The 19,405-nt window shown below is 39.2% G+C and overlaps 1 protein-coding gene across 1 annotated transcript in view; it reads right to left on the reverse strand.

The window, feature by feature from the left end:
- Positions 1–19,405, reverse strand: part of LOC103203337 (Golgi pH regulator-like) — a 35,285-nt gene that overhangs the window by 1,075 nt on the left and 14,805 nt on the right. The window contains 5 exon segments of the mRNA XM_007948325.1: positions 165–254; positions 3,464–3,559; positions 6,133–6,225; positions 7,358–7,446; positions 9,389–9,498. Coding sequence (XP_007946516.1) covers positions 165–254; positions 3,464–3,559; positions 6,133–6,225; positions 7,358–7,446; positions 9,389–9,498 — 478 coding nt within the window.

Raw genomic sequence — 19,405 nt, forward strand, 5'->3', positions numbered from 1 at the left:
GTGATACTTATTTATAATTGGTACATGTAAATACATTTAACATTTTAAAAATTTTGTTGTGTGTCTTAGATATTTTCTAAGACTTCAGAAAGCAGGAATCTTAAGTAAAATTCTCTCATGGCATCCTCTGTAATGATACCTTTTGACATTGTGATACACTATACCTTGGTAAGAGTGATCAGCAGTCCTCTGATGGATGTGACAATGATTATTCCAACCAGAATGAAGGAAATGTGTTGGGACCAAAACTTCACCTGCCACCATAATAGGAAGAAAAATATCTGTTAAAACTGTTTAGAGAGACATGAAGGCTAACATACATTCTGATCACTTACATAACTGGGAACAGGAACTTCAATGTTGGTAGCTATTGAGTCAACCCCTAGGTGGTTTTTTTTTTTTTTTTTTTTAAGGGACAGAGGAAAGCAAGTGCTGGCTAAAACACCTATAAGAAGACTGCAGTGGATATGACATTTTTCTCCCCATATTCAACCAGTGTTTACTGAGAGCCTAGTATGTGCCACACACTTACATGTGCTCTGTCGCATGTAATCATCATAACCTTGTTCAGGGAGTATCGTTAGTGCCATTTTAACAAATGAAGTTCAGATAAGTGCAGAAGCAAGGAATTCAGGTTGGTTTGATTTCAAGTCCAGAACTTTTTCCACTGCAGCACACTGCCCAACCACTGCCCCACCCACAGGTCCTGAGCTGCCTTCTGGACTCCTGTCTGACTGGATACAACAGGTGCAGCCACCCAGGAAGGAAAGGAGTAGGGGAGGAGCCCTGTAGGTGACCTGTGCCCAGGCCCTTCCACCAAGCAGTGGTGGGGCTCTCCCTGAGGGGTAGAGGGATCCAACCAGGGCTTTCTCTAATGCTACCTTCTCAGTACCTGGCTGGGGTGGCATCATGGAACAATGCCATCTTCAAAGTCTCCAATGTCTTGGGGCTGCCAGTGAGAGTTGAGGTAGATGTGGGGTGAGTGAGGGAGTTGTTCTCGGCTCAGTTGTAGCTGCTCTTTGGGATCACTCAGCCCTAGCTGTTTCTAAAATGCCTACTTTCAGGGCCTAAAAGTGTAGGGCTAATGAGCTGGGAGCAGGACTGGCTGCTCTGGGTTTGGCCAGTGGAGAACCTGGTCCCAGGCTCCACCATCCTGCCCAGCTTCTGGGCAATATTAGCAACACTGTCATCAAGGACAGATGCGGCACCTGAGGTGTACAGGGCAAAAGCTGCAGTGCAGAAGAGCTGGCCCCTGGACACCTGGCCTCTGCTGGCCCTGCCAGCCAGGAAGCTGTAACGTCCTCGGAGTGTGCTTTTTTGACCCCTCACTCCTCCACCTCCTCTATTCTCCTTATGACCAGAAGTTTGCCATCTAGAGCTTGATCTTCCTGCCTATGGCTGCGCCCCTCCTCTATCCCTGGTCAAGATCTTTCTGGAGACCTGCAAGTCTAGGAAGAAACCTGAGATGATGGACTGAGCAGGGCAGCATCTCAGCAGGGCCCTTTCCTTTCAGGCCAGGATGGGAGGTGTTAGACTGAGAGGTGCGTAAAACGGTGCCTGCTGGGGATGACTTGTCCCCAGCCACCTCTTCTGCTGTTTCAGGAACCAAAGTACAATGCTCCAAGATATGTTCATCTTCCCTTCCCACGCCCCCAATTCAGGTCTCCCTGGATCCCCCTCCTCACACTCCCAGGAGCCTCAAAGGGTGGCATCATCTGGGCCTCGTTTGGCTTGAACTGGAAGGTCCCTGACTACCTCTAGCAGGGGCAGTGTGGATTTCTATTCTGTTTTCAACACAGCATACTCCTAGTTACTGCGAATGCAGCAAGTATCTTAATTAGCAGACTTAATGAAGTCTTAAGGACAGAAGACAAGCACAGTGAAGTGATGAAAACACCAATAAATCAGAAGAAACATGAGTTAATGATATAGCTTCAATGTGCTAGGGGAAAAGCAGGAATTAAAAGGAAACTAATAACTTGATAACTTTAATATCTGTGAATGATGATAGTCCTCTACCCAAAATTTCAAGAAATTTTTGTTTATGATAAAGGAATATATAAATGTTCTCAGTTCTAGGAAATAGCTGAACATCATTTGAACTGCATGATGATTTTTATTCCTGCTACATTACTTTAGGAGCTCTGGTAGCATAGTGCCTAAGACACTTGACTGCTTATCAGAAGGCTGGTGGTTCAAACCCACCAGCCAGTCCTCAGAAGGAAGGTTGGGCAATCTACTTCCGTAGGGATACTGCCTTGGAAACCCAAGGAGGGGTCGCTATGAGTTGGGGCCGACTAGATGGCAAATAACAACAACAACAACAACAACATTACTTTGAGAGAAGCAGCTTTGGGTCCCTGTGCTCAATTCAGGCCTGAAAATTGTCAGGGGGGAATCTGCTATTAGTAATATGCAGAATTAAAAAGTATGGAATAGATATATGAATTATGAATGAAATATACACAGAGAAACTAAACAATCTCAAATAGCACATACGTAGCAATGGTGAGGTATGCTTAACAGTAGAATTTATTTACCACTTGAAAGAAAGATACTATGCTCCTTTATATACAGAAAGGATACACTATTGATCTACCGTCAAAATATGTGTACTCTGAGCTGTTTCTCAAGGACTGGAGCTAAATTTGATCTAGTTTATTTTGTTTTATTCAGTCACCATTGGGACCAAGAGCATGTCCTGCTGAGATGGATGGCTGGGGGTGTATGGCTCAGATCACAGCACAGCTAAATGGCCCATGGAACTAAGAACATAATGTTGGTTTTATTAGTAAAGTGTTAATCAACCAAAATCATTGGTCATACATGTATCTGAAAAACATACTATCCTATGAAGAAAATTATCAAACTTACTAGGACAAGGGTATATGTAATGACAGGTATTTATAAAACAGAAGATCATGTTTTATGAAAAAATATGGATTTAAAAAACAAAACTTTGTGCATAGGTGACAGTTACCACCTTTAAATCAAAGTTCACATTTCATTACTACCTAATCCATAAAGATTATTTTTTACAGCAGACACTATTTCAGTTCTAACATGAAACATTAATTAGTAGTTAATTCTCTACCAGAGGAATCAAAGGTTAGTGGTGTGTTTGAAGCTCTCATTGAGCGCCACATCATAGACGGATCAGGGCAGTTGCCGGGAAGGAGGTTAGGAAGTGGAGGCTGGCTGTAGAGGAGCAGAGGAGGAGCTGTAGAAATAATCAGCATCTGTGACAGTAAGGACCAGTCATTACTCACGCTTATCCAGTAAGAGAGAGAATCCTGGCCCTTTTAAGTTGTCATGTCAATATGTCAAAACATACAAAGAGTGGGAAGAACAAAAGCAGAACCAAGTACCTAAAGTAAAGGACTTAGAATCTTCACAATTGTAATTGATAGCAGATAAAAACATAATGAAAGATAACAAACCAGGATCTTGATAAAGTTCTTACATCAAATTGGATTCCCAGATAATTCACAGTGATCTCAATGCCCCTTGTAACAGGATCAGTTTTTCCAACACGATCAAAAACGATATTGATGGTTGCCTGCACAGACACAAATCTTCGCATTAGAGCAACTTAATCATCATCCACTATTTTGAAAAAATGATTGAAAATAATGAATTAAGCATCAAAATACATTTTATAGGGGAAAGTGTCTAAAAATGCAATTCTACTACTCTCAATCCAAATCATATATGGAAAATCTACTTTGGCTATTCATACACAAGCAAAGTCCCTATCTTTTCTAAAGAGTCAAGGGAAATAAACCTATGACTCACACACCTTAATTTTTCAGGAGCCAGAAAGACAGCATTCTGGCAGATGAAGGCAGAGTAAGAGAAACAAGGAATTCTAGGGTCCTATGAAGTCTATAAACTCACTCCTGTCGAGTTGGATCTGACTCATAGTGACCCTTTCTTGGGTTGCAGTGGTTAGCAGCTGAATGCTTTCCAAGGTTGGTAGTTCAAACTTACCAGCCACTCTGGGGGGAAACGATATGTTGGTTGGTCCTGTAAAAATTTACAGCCTTGGAAACCCTGTGGGGCAGTTCTACTCTGTCCTATAGAGTCGTTATGAATCAGAATCAACCCAATGGCAGTGGGTTTGGTTTTATATGCAAAAAACTGAACTTGGAGAACAGAGATACCATAATAAAAATTAAGATGAATTACAGACTAAACTGTGAAACCTAAAAGTGTAAAATTTCTATAAAAGAATGTATATATAAAAAAAATCTTTGTGACCTTGGTTAGGCAAGGATTTCTTAGCTTTGACAACAAAAGCATAATGTATAAAGGAAAAAAAGGACAAATTGGACTTTATCAAAATTAAGGACTTCTGTTCTTTGAAAGATACTGCTAAGAAAATGAAAAGCCAAGCCACTGACTGGAAGAAAATACCTGCAAATCATATATTTGATAAGGGATTTCTTGAATATATAAAAAACTCAAAACCCAATAAAAAGAAAACAACGTGCTACAAGATATGAATAGATACTTCACCAAAGAAACAGAAGTGGCAAATAAGCACATGAAAAAATGCTCAACATCATCAGGGAAATGCAAATTTAAAGTCACAATTCAATACCACCTATTAGAATGTCTAAGATATAAAAAAGAGTGACCATACAAATGTTGTTGAGGAAGTAGGGAAATGGAAACCCTCATAAACTGCTGGTGAGAGCGTAAAATGGTATAGTCTCTTTGGAAAAGAGTTTGGCTGTTTCTTCAGAAGTTAAACATGCATCTACCATATGACCCAGACATTCCACTCCTAAGTGTACACAAATGTTCACAGCAGCTTTGTTTGTAATATCCCTAAACTGGAAACAACCCAATTGTCCATCAACAGGTGAATAGATAAACACATTGTGATATATCTATACAATGGACTACTACTACTCAACAATAAAAGAATAAACTATTGATACAAACAATAACATGGATGAAACTCAAAATAATTATGCTTAGCAAAAGAAGCCAAACAGAAAAAGAGCACATTTTGTATGACTGACTCCATTCATATAAAATTCTGGCAATTACCAACAAATGTACAGTGATAGAAAGCGTATTGGTGGTTGCCTGGGAACGGAGGGTAAAAGAGAGGCATTACCAAAGGGCATAAGGAAATATTTGGAAGTGATGGATAGGTTCACTACTTGATTGTGGTGATGGTTGTTGCATAGGCATATACATGTGTGAAAACCTATCAAACTGGACATTTTAAATATGTGCAGCTTGTTGCAGGTCAGTTACACCTCAGTGAAACTTTTAACAAAATGATACATTCCCCTAAAGACTGAACTTCAGGAAAAACCTTTAGTAGCTTGGCTGACTGAACTTAATTAACTATTTTTATTCATCCTCTCCCACTGAATGAACCAAGATTTAAAAATCATCTGAGTGGATATTGCTACCAATTTACTATAACATTAGATTCATTAAAGCCAAAATTTCTCATTGATATAAACTGATCAAAATCAACTAGCAAGCTGACAAAGCTCCTTTCCTGTGCAAACACAGCCCTAATAGAAAAGTCAACCAAACCAGAAAGTCAAACCACCCTTTTCTAGAATCACATTGAAATCCACTGATACATGTGGATAAGTCAGAAGACAAATAATGTACATAAAATGCACACAAAGAATTAAACATTAAGCAAGAGTCACAAAAGAGTAACAGCTACACACACAGAAAATGAATTTATCTAAGGAATACAGTTTAGAATTTATTTTGGACTTAACTTTTAGATATACAGGTAATTAAAAAGGAAGAGCAGTTTCTGTTCTGAGCTGCTAGTAAGAGTTGAGATTACATACAGTCACGTACTCATGGGCAATATGGAAAGCAGCGTATAAAGTAAACTTTTACATTAATTTCATAGATTTCATAAACTAACACCTTATTAATGATTTCTAACAGAAGGAAAATGTAACCTCCTCTTCTAGGTCGTCTAAAAAGAAGAGGGAAAAAGAGTGAGGCTCAAAGACATGAAAGACACACAGCCTGTTGACTCAATCTGATTTGGAATTTAGTTCAATATATCAATAAACTCACTATCTCTGGCACAACCAGGAAAAATCATCTAAAGCCTGACAGTCAAAAAATTACACTTACCATGAAAATTTTCCAAACACAGTAAATAGAGAAAAAGTAACCCAGAAAATTAAAGTATTTTCCCTTGAAAGTTTTGGAGTATTCTATTCTCTCCTGAAGGAAAAGAAACACAAAACATAGTTGATCTCAGCAAAAGGTGAATTTATACTCATTGCAAGTATTTTTGTTTCTATCAGTCAATTTTCAGGCTGGTATCTTGAGTCAAAAAGACCACACATGCTAATAATATTAAAATAATGGTAAAAAATTATTAAAACAGTAGTAGTAGTGGTCAACATTTATTCAAGGATTACCTTTTATCCCAGAGACTAGGATAAAAACCTTTTGTGTATTAACTACTTTAATCCTCAAAATAAATCTTATGAAATGTTTTATTATCTTAATTTTACAGATGAGAAAACTGAGGCTTAGAGAGGTTAAATAATTTGCCCAATGTCACACAGCTGGTAAGGAGGGAGATTCAGACCCACATCTATCTGACTCCAAAACTTATTCTGTTAATCTATTCTATACGGCCATGTGTGTGAAGTTATCCTCAAAAAAGATTAAAATAGTTTGCAACCTTTGTTGTTGTTGTTGTTATGTGCCGTTGAGTCAGCCCTGACTCATAGCGACCCCTCCTTGGGTTTCCGAGGCAGTATCACTACGGGAGTAGGATTGCCCAACCTTCCTTCCGAGGAGTGGCTGGTGGGTTTGAACCACCAGCCTTCTGGTTAGCAGTCAAGTGCCTTAGCCACTATGCTACCAGAGCTCCCTTTGCAACCTTAGCAAATATATTTGCATATTTAAAATGTATTGCATTTTAGGTATAAATATGAGAGTTATTTCCCTCAGTCAGGTTATCTCTTGATCTGGATCCTTTAAAACAGGGCTAGACCACAGCAGGTAGGTGTCTATTGCTCTTATAATATTACTAATTTGTTTGAGGAGCTACCACCTTTACCCTGGGTGGGTAGGAAGTGGTGTATGCCACATTTCCAGATGCTGAAATGCCTCAACTCTCAATTTCTATTATTAAGGATGTTTCATTAAAGATTTTGCTAGTAGTTGAGGCAATGTCATGAAATGTGCAGACTCCTCATCCCTAATGCTTCCTGGCTGATACTGAAGCTATGAGGTGTCTCTTGAATTGCTTGCACATCAGGAGGACATTAAAAAGCCATTTAGTTTTGTTCTCTCTCAACCATGTTGGTAAAAACCACACTTGAGTTTCCTTGCTCTGTACCTTGGTAGCATATAGATCAGCTGTTTCCAGAAAGAGCTGCCTGCTTAGTTCTTCCAAAGCATCCACTTCCTGTTGAATAAGAGTAAGATCTGGCACAAAATGGGCATCAAGGTTTAAATCACATAAAAGTTTCAAGAAGTAGCAATGAAGAAAGCATATGCTTTTGGTTTCTCTTATAGTGGATTCCAGAACTGCCTACATTTTTAATTTCCTGTTTCACAGCCAGCAGTGGTACTTCAGAGCAATCTTCCCAACCTCCCAGTGCAGGTGTGTAAAAGTGTCTCAACCAAGAGCATCACCACCAAACACCGACCACTCGATTTCTCACCAGAACAAGTGGCTCAGACAGGTGGGTGTCTCTGTTTGTATTTTGCTTTTATATCTAGTTAGATTAAGTCAGATACAATCTAAAATCTAAAAAAACAGTTACATAGTAATAATAACACCTATAATTTAGCATAGTTTTTTCCTATATTGTGTGAATAAACACAGTGTTAGGAAAGGAATCTAACATTTATTGAGTCCTGACATGGTCTGGGCTTTATAGATATTACCTTCTTTATTCTTTAATTCTTTATAGGCATTATCTTCTTTAATTCTCACAACAATTCCATGAGATAGGTGTTATTATCCATTTTGCAGGTAAGGAAAGTGAAACTCAGAGAGTTACATCATTTGCTTAAAGTCACACAGGTAGGTGTGGATGCAAAGTTAGATCTGCCTTACTCCAAGGCCTTCTCTTTCCATTACGCTATGCTACTTTCTAAAAACCCAGTGAGGAAGTATTATTATCATCCCCATTTAGGAAACAGAAAGGTAAAATAATTCTGATACTACTGTTGACTTACCTTTATTAAAATAGCCTAAACTTAAACTTTTGCCTTTTATAGATTTAATAAAATGCTAATAAATCCAATTTAATAAAAATAGTAAAGGTGGTACCTTCTAAAATAGAAGAACTGATTTTAATTCAAATCTTCCCTCTTCTCTCTGACTTTCCCCACCATTACCCAAATCATCAACTGCCTTCAGTTCCTTCCTCAGCTGTGGCTGTTACTGGCATGTTCCAGGCCACCTGGAGTATGGCTGGTTTCCTGGTTATGTAGCTGTCTTTCCCATGATTAGATGGTGAGCTGAGCTCCTGGTGGAGAGAGGCTATACTCTGTCGATCATTTTATTCCTCAGCACCCTGCCTGGAATCAGGAGACTTGAAATAAATGTTTCTCAATTAAATGAATCTAAATTAGTCCTTCTTCCTCAGCCATATCCATCCTGCTTTTCCCTGGTCTTATTCGTATCTGCATTTGACAACAGAAGGTACAGGTCATAATGCATAACAAGAATATATTCTTCTCCTCCAATCAAGCAAAAGGAAATTTGTATTTCTAGGCTGGGAAACAAGCAGGAGTATGTTATCCTGTGCTTAATCTCCCAAGGTTTTAATCTATAGCCTGGCTGTCACAAAGAATTTGGTCACCCAATTTGGGAATTAGTTTAACACTTTAACCACCTGGGCCAAAAATAATCCATAAACCCAATCTCCTTGAGTCTTTAAACCAAAAAGTCACTGGAGAAGCAGAGCTGATTGTTTAGAAAAGGGCCCTTACCATCCCATTTACAAATCCACACATCATCCACTTTAGGGAGCTAATGTGTTTTGTGTTTTTTTCAGAGTTGGGAAATTTAATAGTGTAGTGGAAAGAACTATGAAGAGGAGACCATAGCTCTGGTCCTAGTGTTGCCACAAACTACTGTGTGACCTAACCTCTCTGGGTCTATTTTCTCATCTGTAAAACAGAAAGACTGACTTTTTAGCAACCTTCCAGCTCAAAGACAATGCTTTTATGATCTTATGTGGGTTTTGGAAAGATGATTCTGTACACATTGCATTTTCTGAGACTAGCCCTAGCCAGCTTGGATTCTGATGTAGTCAGGTACCTTAAAAGAGACTATCCCAATACTACTTCTTTTTCTTCTGCCCTTGGCCCAGAGTTGAGAAAAAGAATAATCAGGCAGAAGGATAAAGGATACTTTCACTTCCTGGAGCTGAAGTGGCAACACTCTTTATCATTCCCCAGAATCCTGATGGTTTGTTATGCACTTCCCCTTTCTGGAACATATTTCTTCGTGCCATTGCCATCCTGGAATGAAAAAAGAAAAAAAAGTAAAACCTCAGCAAGGAAACATGGGACCCTCACAGGCCAGTCTAATCCATTCCCAGTGTCACAAGTTGAGCTGTTCAGGGAAGGATGTTGATTCCAGAGTCCCATTTTTCCACAACTGACAACTGAAGGGAAACTACCCACTCCCAGAAGCAATCTGGCTTAGGTGAAGGAACATGGGATTTGAATAATAAATGTGAAGACTGGCTCTGCCATTTAGAAGCCGTGAGACTTCACTTTTATTATTTTATTGTTTTACTTCAGAGTTTTCATTTCCTCATCTCTGGATGGTTGTGCAGATCAATGAAATAATGTATAAGAACTTGTGATGTCAATTACAAAGTGTTATACATACGTTAGCTGTCTCAGTCTTCTTATGCTGCTATAACAGAAATACCACAGTGGATGTCTTAACAAACAGGAATTTATTCTCTCACAGTTTAGGAGCTAGAAGTCCAAATTCAGAGTGCTGGTTTTCTCCACCTTGGGCTTCAGCTCTGCCTCTTATTCCTGGCCTACTGGAGCTAGAAGTGTCTTGTAACTCAGGTAGCTGCTGGATGCTGAGGCGATGAACCAAAGGTCTCCAAGTAAAATGGCACAATTCCAAGTTTGCTAGGCAACATGGGAGGCCACTGGTTCAAGTCCAGGACTTGGTCAAATGCAGGATCCAGATGTGCCAAACTACTAGAGAACTTCCTCAAAGCTTCCCCATATATACTTGAAGCAGGTCACACACTGAAGGCAACTACTTAGCATCTCACAGCAAATTCCACCATGGAGGATTACAGTCTCATCATTGGGAGTAACTACACCCAGCTGCCCAGTCACTCAAAACCATGGCCCAGCCAAGTGGATACACAATCTTAACTACATTAGTATTTAGTAAAATTATCATTTGAGGACAGAATAAAACAATAGCTACCACACAAAAAGATGGAAACAACCTAGGTGCCCACAAACAGAAGAATGGATAACCAAACTATGGTACATACACACAATGGAATACTTGTTGTTATGTGCTCTCAAGTTGGACCCAACTCATAGCGACCCCTCTTTGGTTTTCTGAGGCAGTATCACTGCGGAAGTAGATAGCCCAACCTTCCTTCTGGGGAGTGGCTGGTGGGTTTGAACCACCAGCCTTCTGGTTAGCAGTCAAGTACCTTAGGCACTCCGCTACAAGAGCTCCCAATGGAATACTATGCAACCCTAAAGAATAATACAGAATCTGCAAAACACTGTATAACATGGATGAACTTGGAGGACATTATGCTGAGTGAAATAAGTTAAACACAGAAGGACAAATATTTTATTAGTCCATTATTGTAAAACGTCAAGGAAAGGTTTATATATGGAAGGAAATTCTCTTTTGATTACTAGGGGTGGGAAGGGAGGGGAGGGAATACTGCTGGATAGGTAGAGACAAGTATTGATATGGGTGAAGACAAGGGCAACACACCAACTGTGATTAATCAACATGGTGTCATTGAGGAAGAGGAAGAGGAAGAGGAAGACAGAGAGAGATGCATGGGAGGTATAGACAACAAAGATGAACCCTTTTGTACATACAGTATTGTGTTGTCAGTGATGACAAACATTGATCTATGGGTGGCTAGAGGGGTGGACAGGCTGAAAATATCTATTAGATATGTCTATGCAGGGGGGAGTGTGCCCATGACCATGTATAGGGTTGGCAGACAGTGTTTCTACAAGTGTGTTTGTATGTTCTGTAAGAATTTCCAGGTATATAGTAGAGCTGTGGAAGGAAGACTGGGCAATCTACTTCCGTAGTGATACTGCCTCGGCAGCCCAAGGAGGGGTCGCTATGAGTCGGGTCCGACTCGACGGCACATAACAACAACAACAACATAGTAGAGCTGACAGGGGACAAGGTTGTAGTCACTTCTTGGCCACAGCCAGCCACCCAGAGGGAGCAAGTAATTGGACCTGTGGGCCTGGGACCATGGTTGCAGGGGACATCAAGCTTAATTAGCATAACATACTACACAAAACAATTTTCCAAATCCTACTTTGGCAAGTAGTGACTGGGATCTGAAAAGCTTGCAAGTGGCCATCTACATGTAACGATGGGTCTCTTCTCATCCAGAGCAAAGAAGTATGAAGAAAACCAAAGATTCATGGAAACAATTAGTCCCAGGGACTGGTACACCATGTGATCCTCAGCCAATATGACTATGAGACCAGAAGAAGCACTGGCCACCACTCAGAGGGGGATCTATGTCGGAGATCCTGGATAGAGTAGGAGAACAATGTGGAATAAAACTCAAAATCATAAAAAAAAAAAAAAAGGGGGGGGCAGGCAGAAGGATAAAGGATACTTTCACTTCCTGGAGCTGAAGTGGCAACACTCTTTATCATTCCCCAGAATCCTGATGGTTTGTTATGCCTGCCTCCCCCCACCATTTTTTTTTTTTTTTTTTTTATGATTTTGAGTCTGATAGAGCCTGGTGGAACCCTAAGACTATGGCCCCTAGCTACCCTTCAGGTCTGGAACTGAATCCACTCCTATGGCTTCCAGCCAAACAAGACAGGCATAAGAGCTGAACATTTACATTAGGTAGACACACTCCTTGGAGAGATCAATTATGGGAGAATAGAAGGGCTGTGAATGCACAGGGAGACAGCTGGGGGGGCACGAGTGCATAGGACGGAAGGATACAGGGAAGAGGTGGCTATGGGGAGGAAGTGGGAGGAGTGCTGTTTCATTGTAGGAGATTATAATCAACTTCACGAGACAAAGTATATGTGAACTGCCGTATGGAAGATGAGTTTGCTGTGTAAACTTTCACTCAAATCCCAATAAAATTAAGAGAGAGAGAGAGAGAGAGAGAGAGAAACAATAGTTACAACTAGTCAAATTAATAGGTCTATAGTAGGAACTCAGTTCCTTCTTTCTCTTTCAAAAGCAAACAAAAAATCTGTCCTCTTTTAAAGTATCAGTCTTCAAATCCCCTCATGCACTGTGATCTGTCCCACTGCTACATAAATCAACAGGAAACTTATTACTGGTCCCTCTTGTCCTCTCAGTCTGTGGAGGACCCACTGCCACAGTGTAGCTGTAGCATGTTCTAGCCTACCACACAGGTATTAAGAACAGGGTCCTTGTGAGGGAAGTAAGATTAGTAATGATTACCTGAAGCGTATAATGGGGCATTACAAGATCTATGGGTCTAAAATAAACCAAGATGGGTCTAATGAAATAGGGTAGCAGGACTAAAAAAAATTTAATCTGTGCCTATTATTTTAACTTTAAAATCTGAAAAGGTGTACATCAAGGGTGTATCTTTTCACCATACTTATTCAATCTGTACACTGAGTATATAATCCAAGAAGCTGGACTATATGAAGAAGAACGTGGCCTCAGGATTGGAGGAAGACTCAACAACAACCTGCGATATCCAGATGACACCACCTTGCTTGCTGAAAGTGAAGAAGACTTGAAGCACTTATTGATGAAGATCAAAGAGTATAGCCTTCAGTATGGATTACATCTCAACATAAAACAAAAATCCTCACAACTGGACCAATAAGCAACATCATGATAAACAGAAAATATCGAAGTTGTTAGGGATTTCACTTTAACTTGGATCCATAATCAACACCCATAGAAGCAGCAGCAAAGAAATCAAATAATGTATTGCATTGGGCAGATCTGCTGCAACCTCTTTAAAATGTTAAAAAGCAAAGATGTCACCTTGAGGACTAAGGTGCACCTGACCCAAGCCATGCTATTTTCAATTACCTCGTACACATGTGAAAGCTGGACAATGACTAAGGAAGACTGAAAAAGAATCGATGACTTTCAATTATGGTGTTGGCAAGAGTACTGAATATACCATGGATGTCCAGAAGAATGAACAAATTTGTCTACGAAGTATAGCCCAAATGCTCCTTAGAAGTAAGAATGGTGAGACTTTGTGTCACATACTCTGGACATGTCATCAGAAGGGAACAGGGCCTGAAGAACATGGTTGGTAAAGTAGAGGGTAAGCAAAAAAAAGGAGCACCCTCAAAGAAAAGAAGTGACACAGTGGCTGCAACGACAGGCTCAAACATGGCAACATTTGTGAGAAGGGCGCAGGACTGAGTAGTGTTTCATTCTGTTGTATACAGGGTCACTATGAGTCGGAACTGACTTGATGGCACATAACAACAATAACAATCATTTCCAGTCCCTTTGAGATCTATTAAGGTGAGTACTTTTGGGTGACAAGAGAGAAGTGATGAGGAGGAAGCAGCTGCATTTATGGCTGGGCGATATAAATGGTACAAATGGTACCAAATACTAACTGGTATTTCTGCAGGGTAAATTCTTTAAACCACTGGTTAAAATGATTTTAACAAGAAAGAATGTTAGGAGTGTCAGTCATGTAGACTTAACTGTTTCCTTCTTAAAATGATCTTTGCCTGGATACTGAGTGAATGGAACATAGCTCCAAGTTTTAGCCCTTTCTGTGTTCTTCTCTATGCATTCAAGGTAGCTCAGCATGTTGGTGAGATGTAATAAACAATTAAGAGGCTTAGACCTATGGAGATTTTGACTTGCAAGACTCAGTCACCCTTAGTTTCCTATTTTCACAGTTAAGAAAGCTGGAACAAGGTATATGAAGAAAAAGGTTCTATCCTACTCACTTAATGGTTCATTTCCGTTCACAATGCTAGATTATAGAAGAGGCATTTGGGAGAGAGGGAGTAGAGAAGCCCATTTTTGATTGTCTTTAGATTCAATGTCTACAATGCGGCTGTGGAGTGGAACTGGTTGAATACGTAACAATGTAGTATGGCACTGTACCATGCATAGCCCCAGAACAGGCGGAAATGTACACTAGCTAGTAAAAGTGAAAGTTGGCTGCACACAGACAAGAGTGGCATTTTTTTTTAAAGAATTCACTTAAAATTTTTTTAAAAAATAATTTAATCCTAAACCAATTTTGTTCTTAAAGAGTGAGCTGCAGGTGTAAAAGATATATTCCTATACCTCAGAAGACAAAATAACAATATTAAACTTTCTGAGATGTGATGAAAAGGAATGAAAAAATAAAACAAATGAAGTACTACAGAAGTGGATCGCTGTCATCTTTATCTTCACTATCACCATTTCTACTACAATCATAACCAGCCTATTGCCTCCTTATAGTAAGATAGTCCTCTACAAGAAATTACTTCTTAGTTAATAGCTAAATGACATTTTAAAGCTCATAATATGGTAAAATGTTTGCACTTGGCTGACTTTTGGTGGTAGTTTTGCAACTGAAGCAGCTGAAAAATGTTCACTATGGTTGAATGTGCCATTCTACTGTTTGCTGGTCTCTATATGAGTCGGGGCCGACTCGACGGCAAACAACAACAACAACAACAACAATTGTTTCTTATGGGAAGTCAGCTATTACTTTTAATCAAACTTTTTGCTTTTAGATAGTGGTAGCTTCATATGCAATTGTAAGAAGAAAAACCCAGAAAGCTCTCATGTACCTTTACCCAGCAAAACTATAGTACAATATCACATCAAGAATACTGACACTGATAAGTCAACATGCAGATCATTTCCATCATTACAAGGATCCCTCATGTTGCCACAGGAGCTCTGGTAGCATAGTGCCTAAGGCACTTGACTGCTAACCAGAAGGCTGGCGGTTCAAACCCACCAGCCACTCCTCAGTAGGAAGGTTGGGCAATCCTACTTCCATAGTGATACTGCCTCGGAAACCCAAGGAGGGGTTGCTATGAGTCGGGTCGACTAGATGGCAAATAACAACAACAGCAAACATGTTGCCATTGTATAGTTTACTTCCTTCCTACATCCAATCCCTCCTTAGACTCTGGCAACCACTAATCTGTTCTCTGTTTCTATAATTTTGTCATTTCAAAAACGTATGTAAGTACAATCATACCCAAAGAACCCACTGCCATCAAGTCAATTCCGACTCATCAACTCCCGTTGGGTTTCCAAGGCTGTAAATCTTTATGGAAGTAGATTGTCTTATCTTCCCTCCACAGAACAGCTGGTAGGTTTGAATCATTGACCTTCTGGTTAATAGCTAAATGCCTTACCCACTCTGCCATCAGAGCTCCTTAAGTACAATCACAGTATGTGACATAGGGAGATAGACTTTTTTTTTCTCATTCAGCATAATATTCTAGAGATTCATGTAGGTTGTTGTATGTGTCAATAGTTCATTCCTTTTTATTGCTGAATAGTGTTCCACAGTTTATTTAACCATTCACCCACTGAAGGATGTCAGGGTTGTTTCCAGTTCTGGGCTACTATAAGTTTTTGTGTAAAGCTAAATCATCCTTTCTCTGGGATAAATAGCCAGCAGTGCAATTGCTGGGTTGTGTGGCAGTGGCATGTTTAGTTTTTAAAAAGAAATCGCTAAACTGTGTTCTGGAGGAGCTGTACCATTTTACATTCCCAACCAGCAATGTATGAGTGTTCAGATTCTCAACATTTGGTGTTGCCACTCATTTTTATTTTAGCCATTCTGATATATGTGTAATGGTAGCTCATTGTGGTTTTTATTTGCTATTTTTCTAATGGCTAGTAATGATGTGGTTTGTAAAGTGATTTTTTTAGTTCAAGTTCTTTTCATTATACCATGGCACAGTTTCACAAAACCACAGTCTTAAAATGGTACTGTTTGTGACTAGAGATTGTACTTTAGCCTATGTCATGGGTTACCAAAATAAAGCCTTTAATATCAAAGGCAACAGAAAAACAAACAAAAAGCAGACAAACAAAATAAGTCACTTAATCCTTTCAACTTGAAAAAAATCTGAAAGGTTTCGATCACTAATGCAGCATGTCCACAGTAACTGAATTCAGTATCTGATAAATGTTTCCCAACTACTATAAACCTCATCTTCTATTCAGTGCTCTAAATAAGAAGATACTGTGCTTCTTTTCTCCCTCTATTTTCAGCCATTAACCTTTTTGTATATAACAGATGTTATTTTTCTTGTATGTCATCTCACTATGATCCTCTACTATTAAATCAAAAGATGGTTTTCTGTTCACTACTCCTCCCCAGTGATCAATGTTTGAGAAAAAGCTTTTCTATATTATGGGAGCTCTGGTAGCACAGTGGCTAAGGCACTTGACTGCTAACCAGAAGGTTGGCGGTTCAAACCCACCAGCCACTCCTCGGAAGGAAGATGGGGCAATCTACTTCCGTAGTGATACTGCCTTGGAAACCCAAGGAGGGGTCGCTTTGAGTCGGGTCTGACTCAACGGCACATAACAACAACAACAACATATTATGGTAAATAGCAAGGTACTATTGTTATGAGTCAGAATTGACTTGACAGCAATGGGTATATGACTCCCAAGGGCTCAAGTGCTAGCATGTTAGCTGTCTAATCTGCCCTGTTAGTTCCACTAGGTAAAGGATTGTGCTAATGAAATTAACTCAAGTTGGGAGGTTGACTCTTTTTAGGGCTACTCAAATTCATAAGACCTATTGAAGGACCACAAACCATCCCTAACTAGACAAGGTCTATAGGAGCAACGGACTAGTGTGGGTATATATCACAGCTAATTCCTAATCATGGCTAGTGATTAAATGGCTTAAAAGTACACATTCATACTTAACAGAGGTCATGATTTCATCTTTATATATTTACTGAATATATTCATCTCTGTATATGGAAAAAAGAAATACAGGAAAAGGGACAATGATCTTGACAATCAAAGTAGTATTGTTCCTACAGAAGTATATTTCAATACTGAATAATCCTGCTCATATTGTTTAATAAGTCTACATTCATCTATTTATGTAAATGGACTACAGAGAATGTCTGTAAACAAAATATATGTAAGTAAATAAATGTATACAAATATATGTCTACCTGCAACACTCTAGTAAAGTCTAAAGAAATTGTTGTTGTTGTTGTTATGTGCCATCAAGTTGGCCCCAACTCATAGCGACCCCTCCTTGGGTTTCCGAGGTAGTATCACTACGGAAGTAGATTGCCCCATTTTCCTTCCGAGGAGTGGCTGGTGGGTTTGAACCGCCAGCCTTCTGGTTAGCCATCAAGTGCCTTAGCCACTATGCTACCAGAGCTCCCAAATAGAGACAAAAAATTAGTTGGTGAATCTGGGTTCCCTTTATCATTGGTCTACCATTATCTCTTACATTAAGGGATTTTTGACTTGACTATGGGTCTTACTACAGAAAAATGTAGAAGAAAAAAAATACAGAATTCAAAACCACTTGTGACATTTAAAGCCTCTATATTACATTTATATAAGTAATAATAGCTTTAATAAAGACAATAGACAAAAAATAGACATGAAGGCTGGACTTAATTATCTTGCTTGTCATTCTATCTCCAGAAGCTAGCACACTGCCTGGCATAAACCAGGCTTTCCAAAATTATTAAGTGAATAAATAAATGCAAGCAAAGCATTAAAACCAACCAATGATCATCCTATAATGATTATTAAATTCAGTACTGGCCTTTAGCAATGTATTACTTACTGTTCTATGGCTTTATATCTTAACTCACTATTATTCCCATTTTAGAGATGAGGAAATCAAAGCACAAAGAGATTAATTAAGTAACCAGCACGAGGTCACACTGTAAATAGTAGACCAAGGATTCAAATTCAGATACTTTCATTCCAGACTATATGATCTATAGGTTGTCATGAAATGCCACTTGGAAAACGCACATTTTAAAAGTACTTTTTAAATTATAAAACACCACCAGTAATTAGAAGACTTGAAGGATTTCTTAAGTAGTTGGAGAAAAGGATGTTGAAAAGATTTAAGTCAGACATGAACAGGTTTGTAAAAATGTAGAACCAAACTAAAACCAGACTCACTGCCATCAAGTTGATTCCAACTAGTTGTTGTTGTTATGTGTCACAGAGTCAGACCCGACTCCTAACGACCCTCCCCTGGGTTTCTGAGGTAGTATCACTATAGAAGTAGATTGCCCAACCTTCCTTTCGAGGAGTGGCTGGTGGGTTTGAACTGCCAGCCTTCTGGTCAGCAGTGCACTATGCTACCAGAGTTCCTTCCAACTAATAGCAACCCCCATTGAGTTTCTAAGGCTGTACATCTTTACTGAAGCAGAGTGACCCATCTTTCTTCCATGGAGTGGTTGGTGGGTTTGAACCACTGACCTTTTGGTTAGCAGCCAAATGACTTATCCACTACACCACCAAAGTTCCTTAAAAATGTAGGACAGGTTCTTTAACAAATGGTGCTGGCAAAACTGGATATCCATTTGCAGAAAAATGAAACAAGATTTATACTTTACACCATACACAAAATCTAACTTCAGATGGATCAAAGACTTAAATGAAACATAAAGCTATAAAGTTTCTCAAAGAAAAAATAGGGGCAAACTTAGGGGCTCTAATTTATAGTATAAATAGACTATCAACCATAACCAAAAATGCATAAACAGCAGAAGATAAACTAGATGATTGGGACCTTCTAAAAATTAAATTCTTATGTGCATCAAAGGACTTCTCCAAAAGAGTAAAACAAGAACCTATAAATTGTGAAAAAAAATATTTGGCAATGACATATCTGACAAGGGACTTATCTCTAAAATTTGTAGAAAACTCTAACACTTCAACATCAAAGAGAAAGACAATCCAATTAAAAAATGGGCAGAAGATATGAACAGACACTTTACCAAAGAAGATCTTTAGGTGGCCAACAAACACATGAAGAAATGTTCATGATCATTAGCCATCAGAGAGATGCAAATCAAAACAAAAATGAGATACCATCGCACCCCAGCACTAATAGCAGAGTTCAACAAGACAGAAAATAACAAATGCTGGTGAGGATGCAGAGAAATTAGAACTCTCATATACTGCTGGTGGGACTGTCAAATGATACAACCACTGTGG

Source organism: Orycteropus afer, unplaced genomic scaffold (assembly GCF_000298275.1).
Source record: "Orycteropus afer afer isolate SDZICR_OR568_19922 unplaced genomic scaffold, OryAfe1.0 scaffold00010, whole genome shotgun sequence".
NCBI lineage: Eukaryota > Metazoa > Chordata > Mammalia > Tubulidentata > Orycteropodidae > Orycteropus > Orycteropus afer.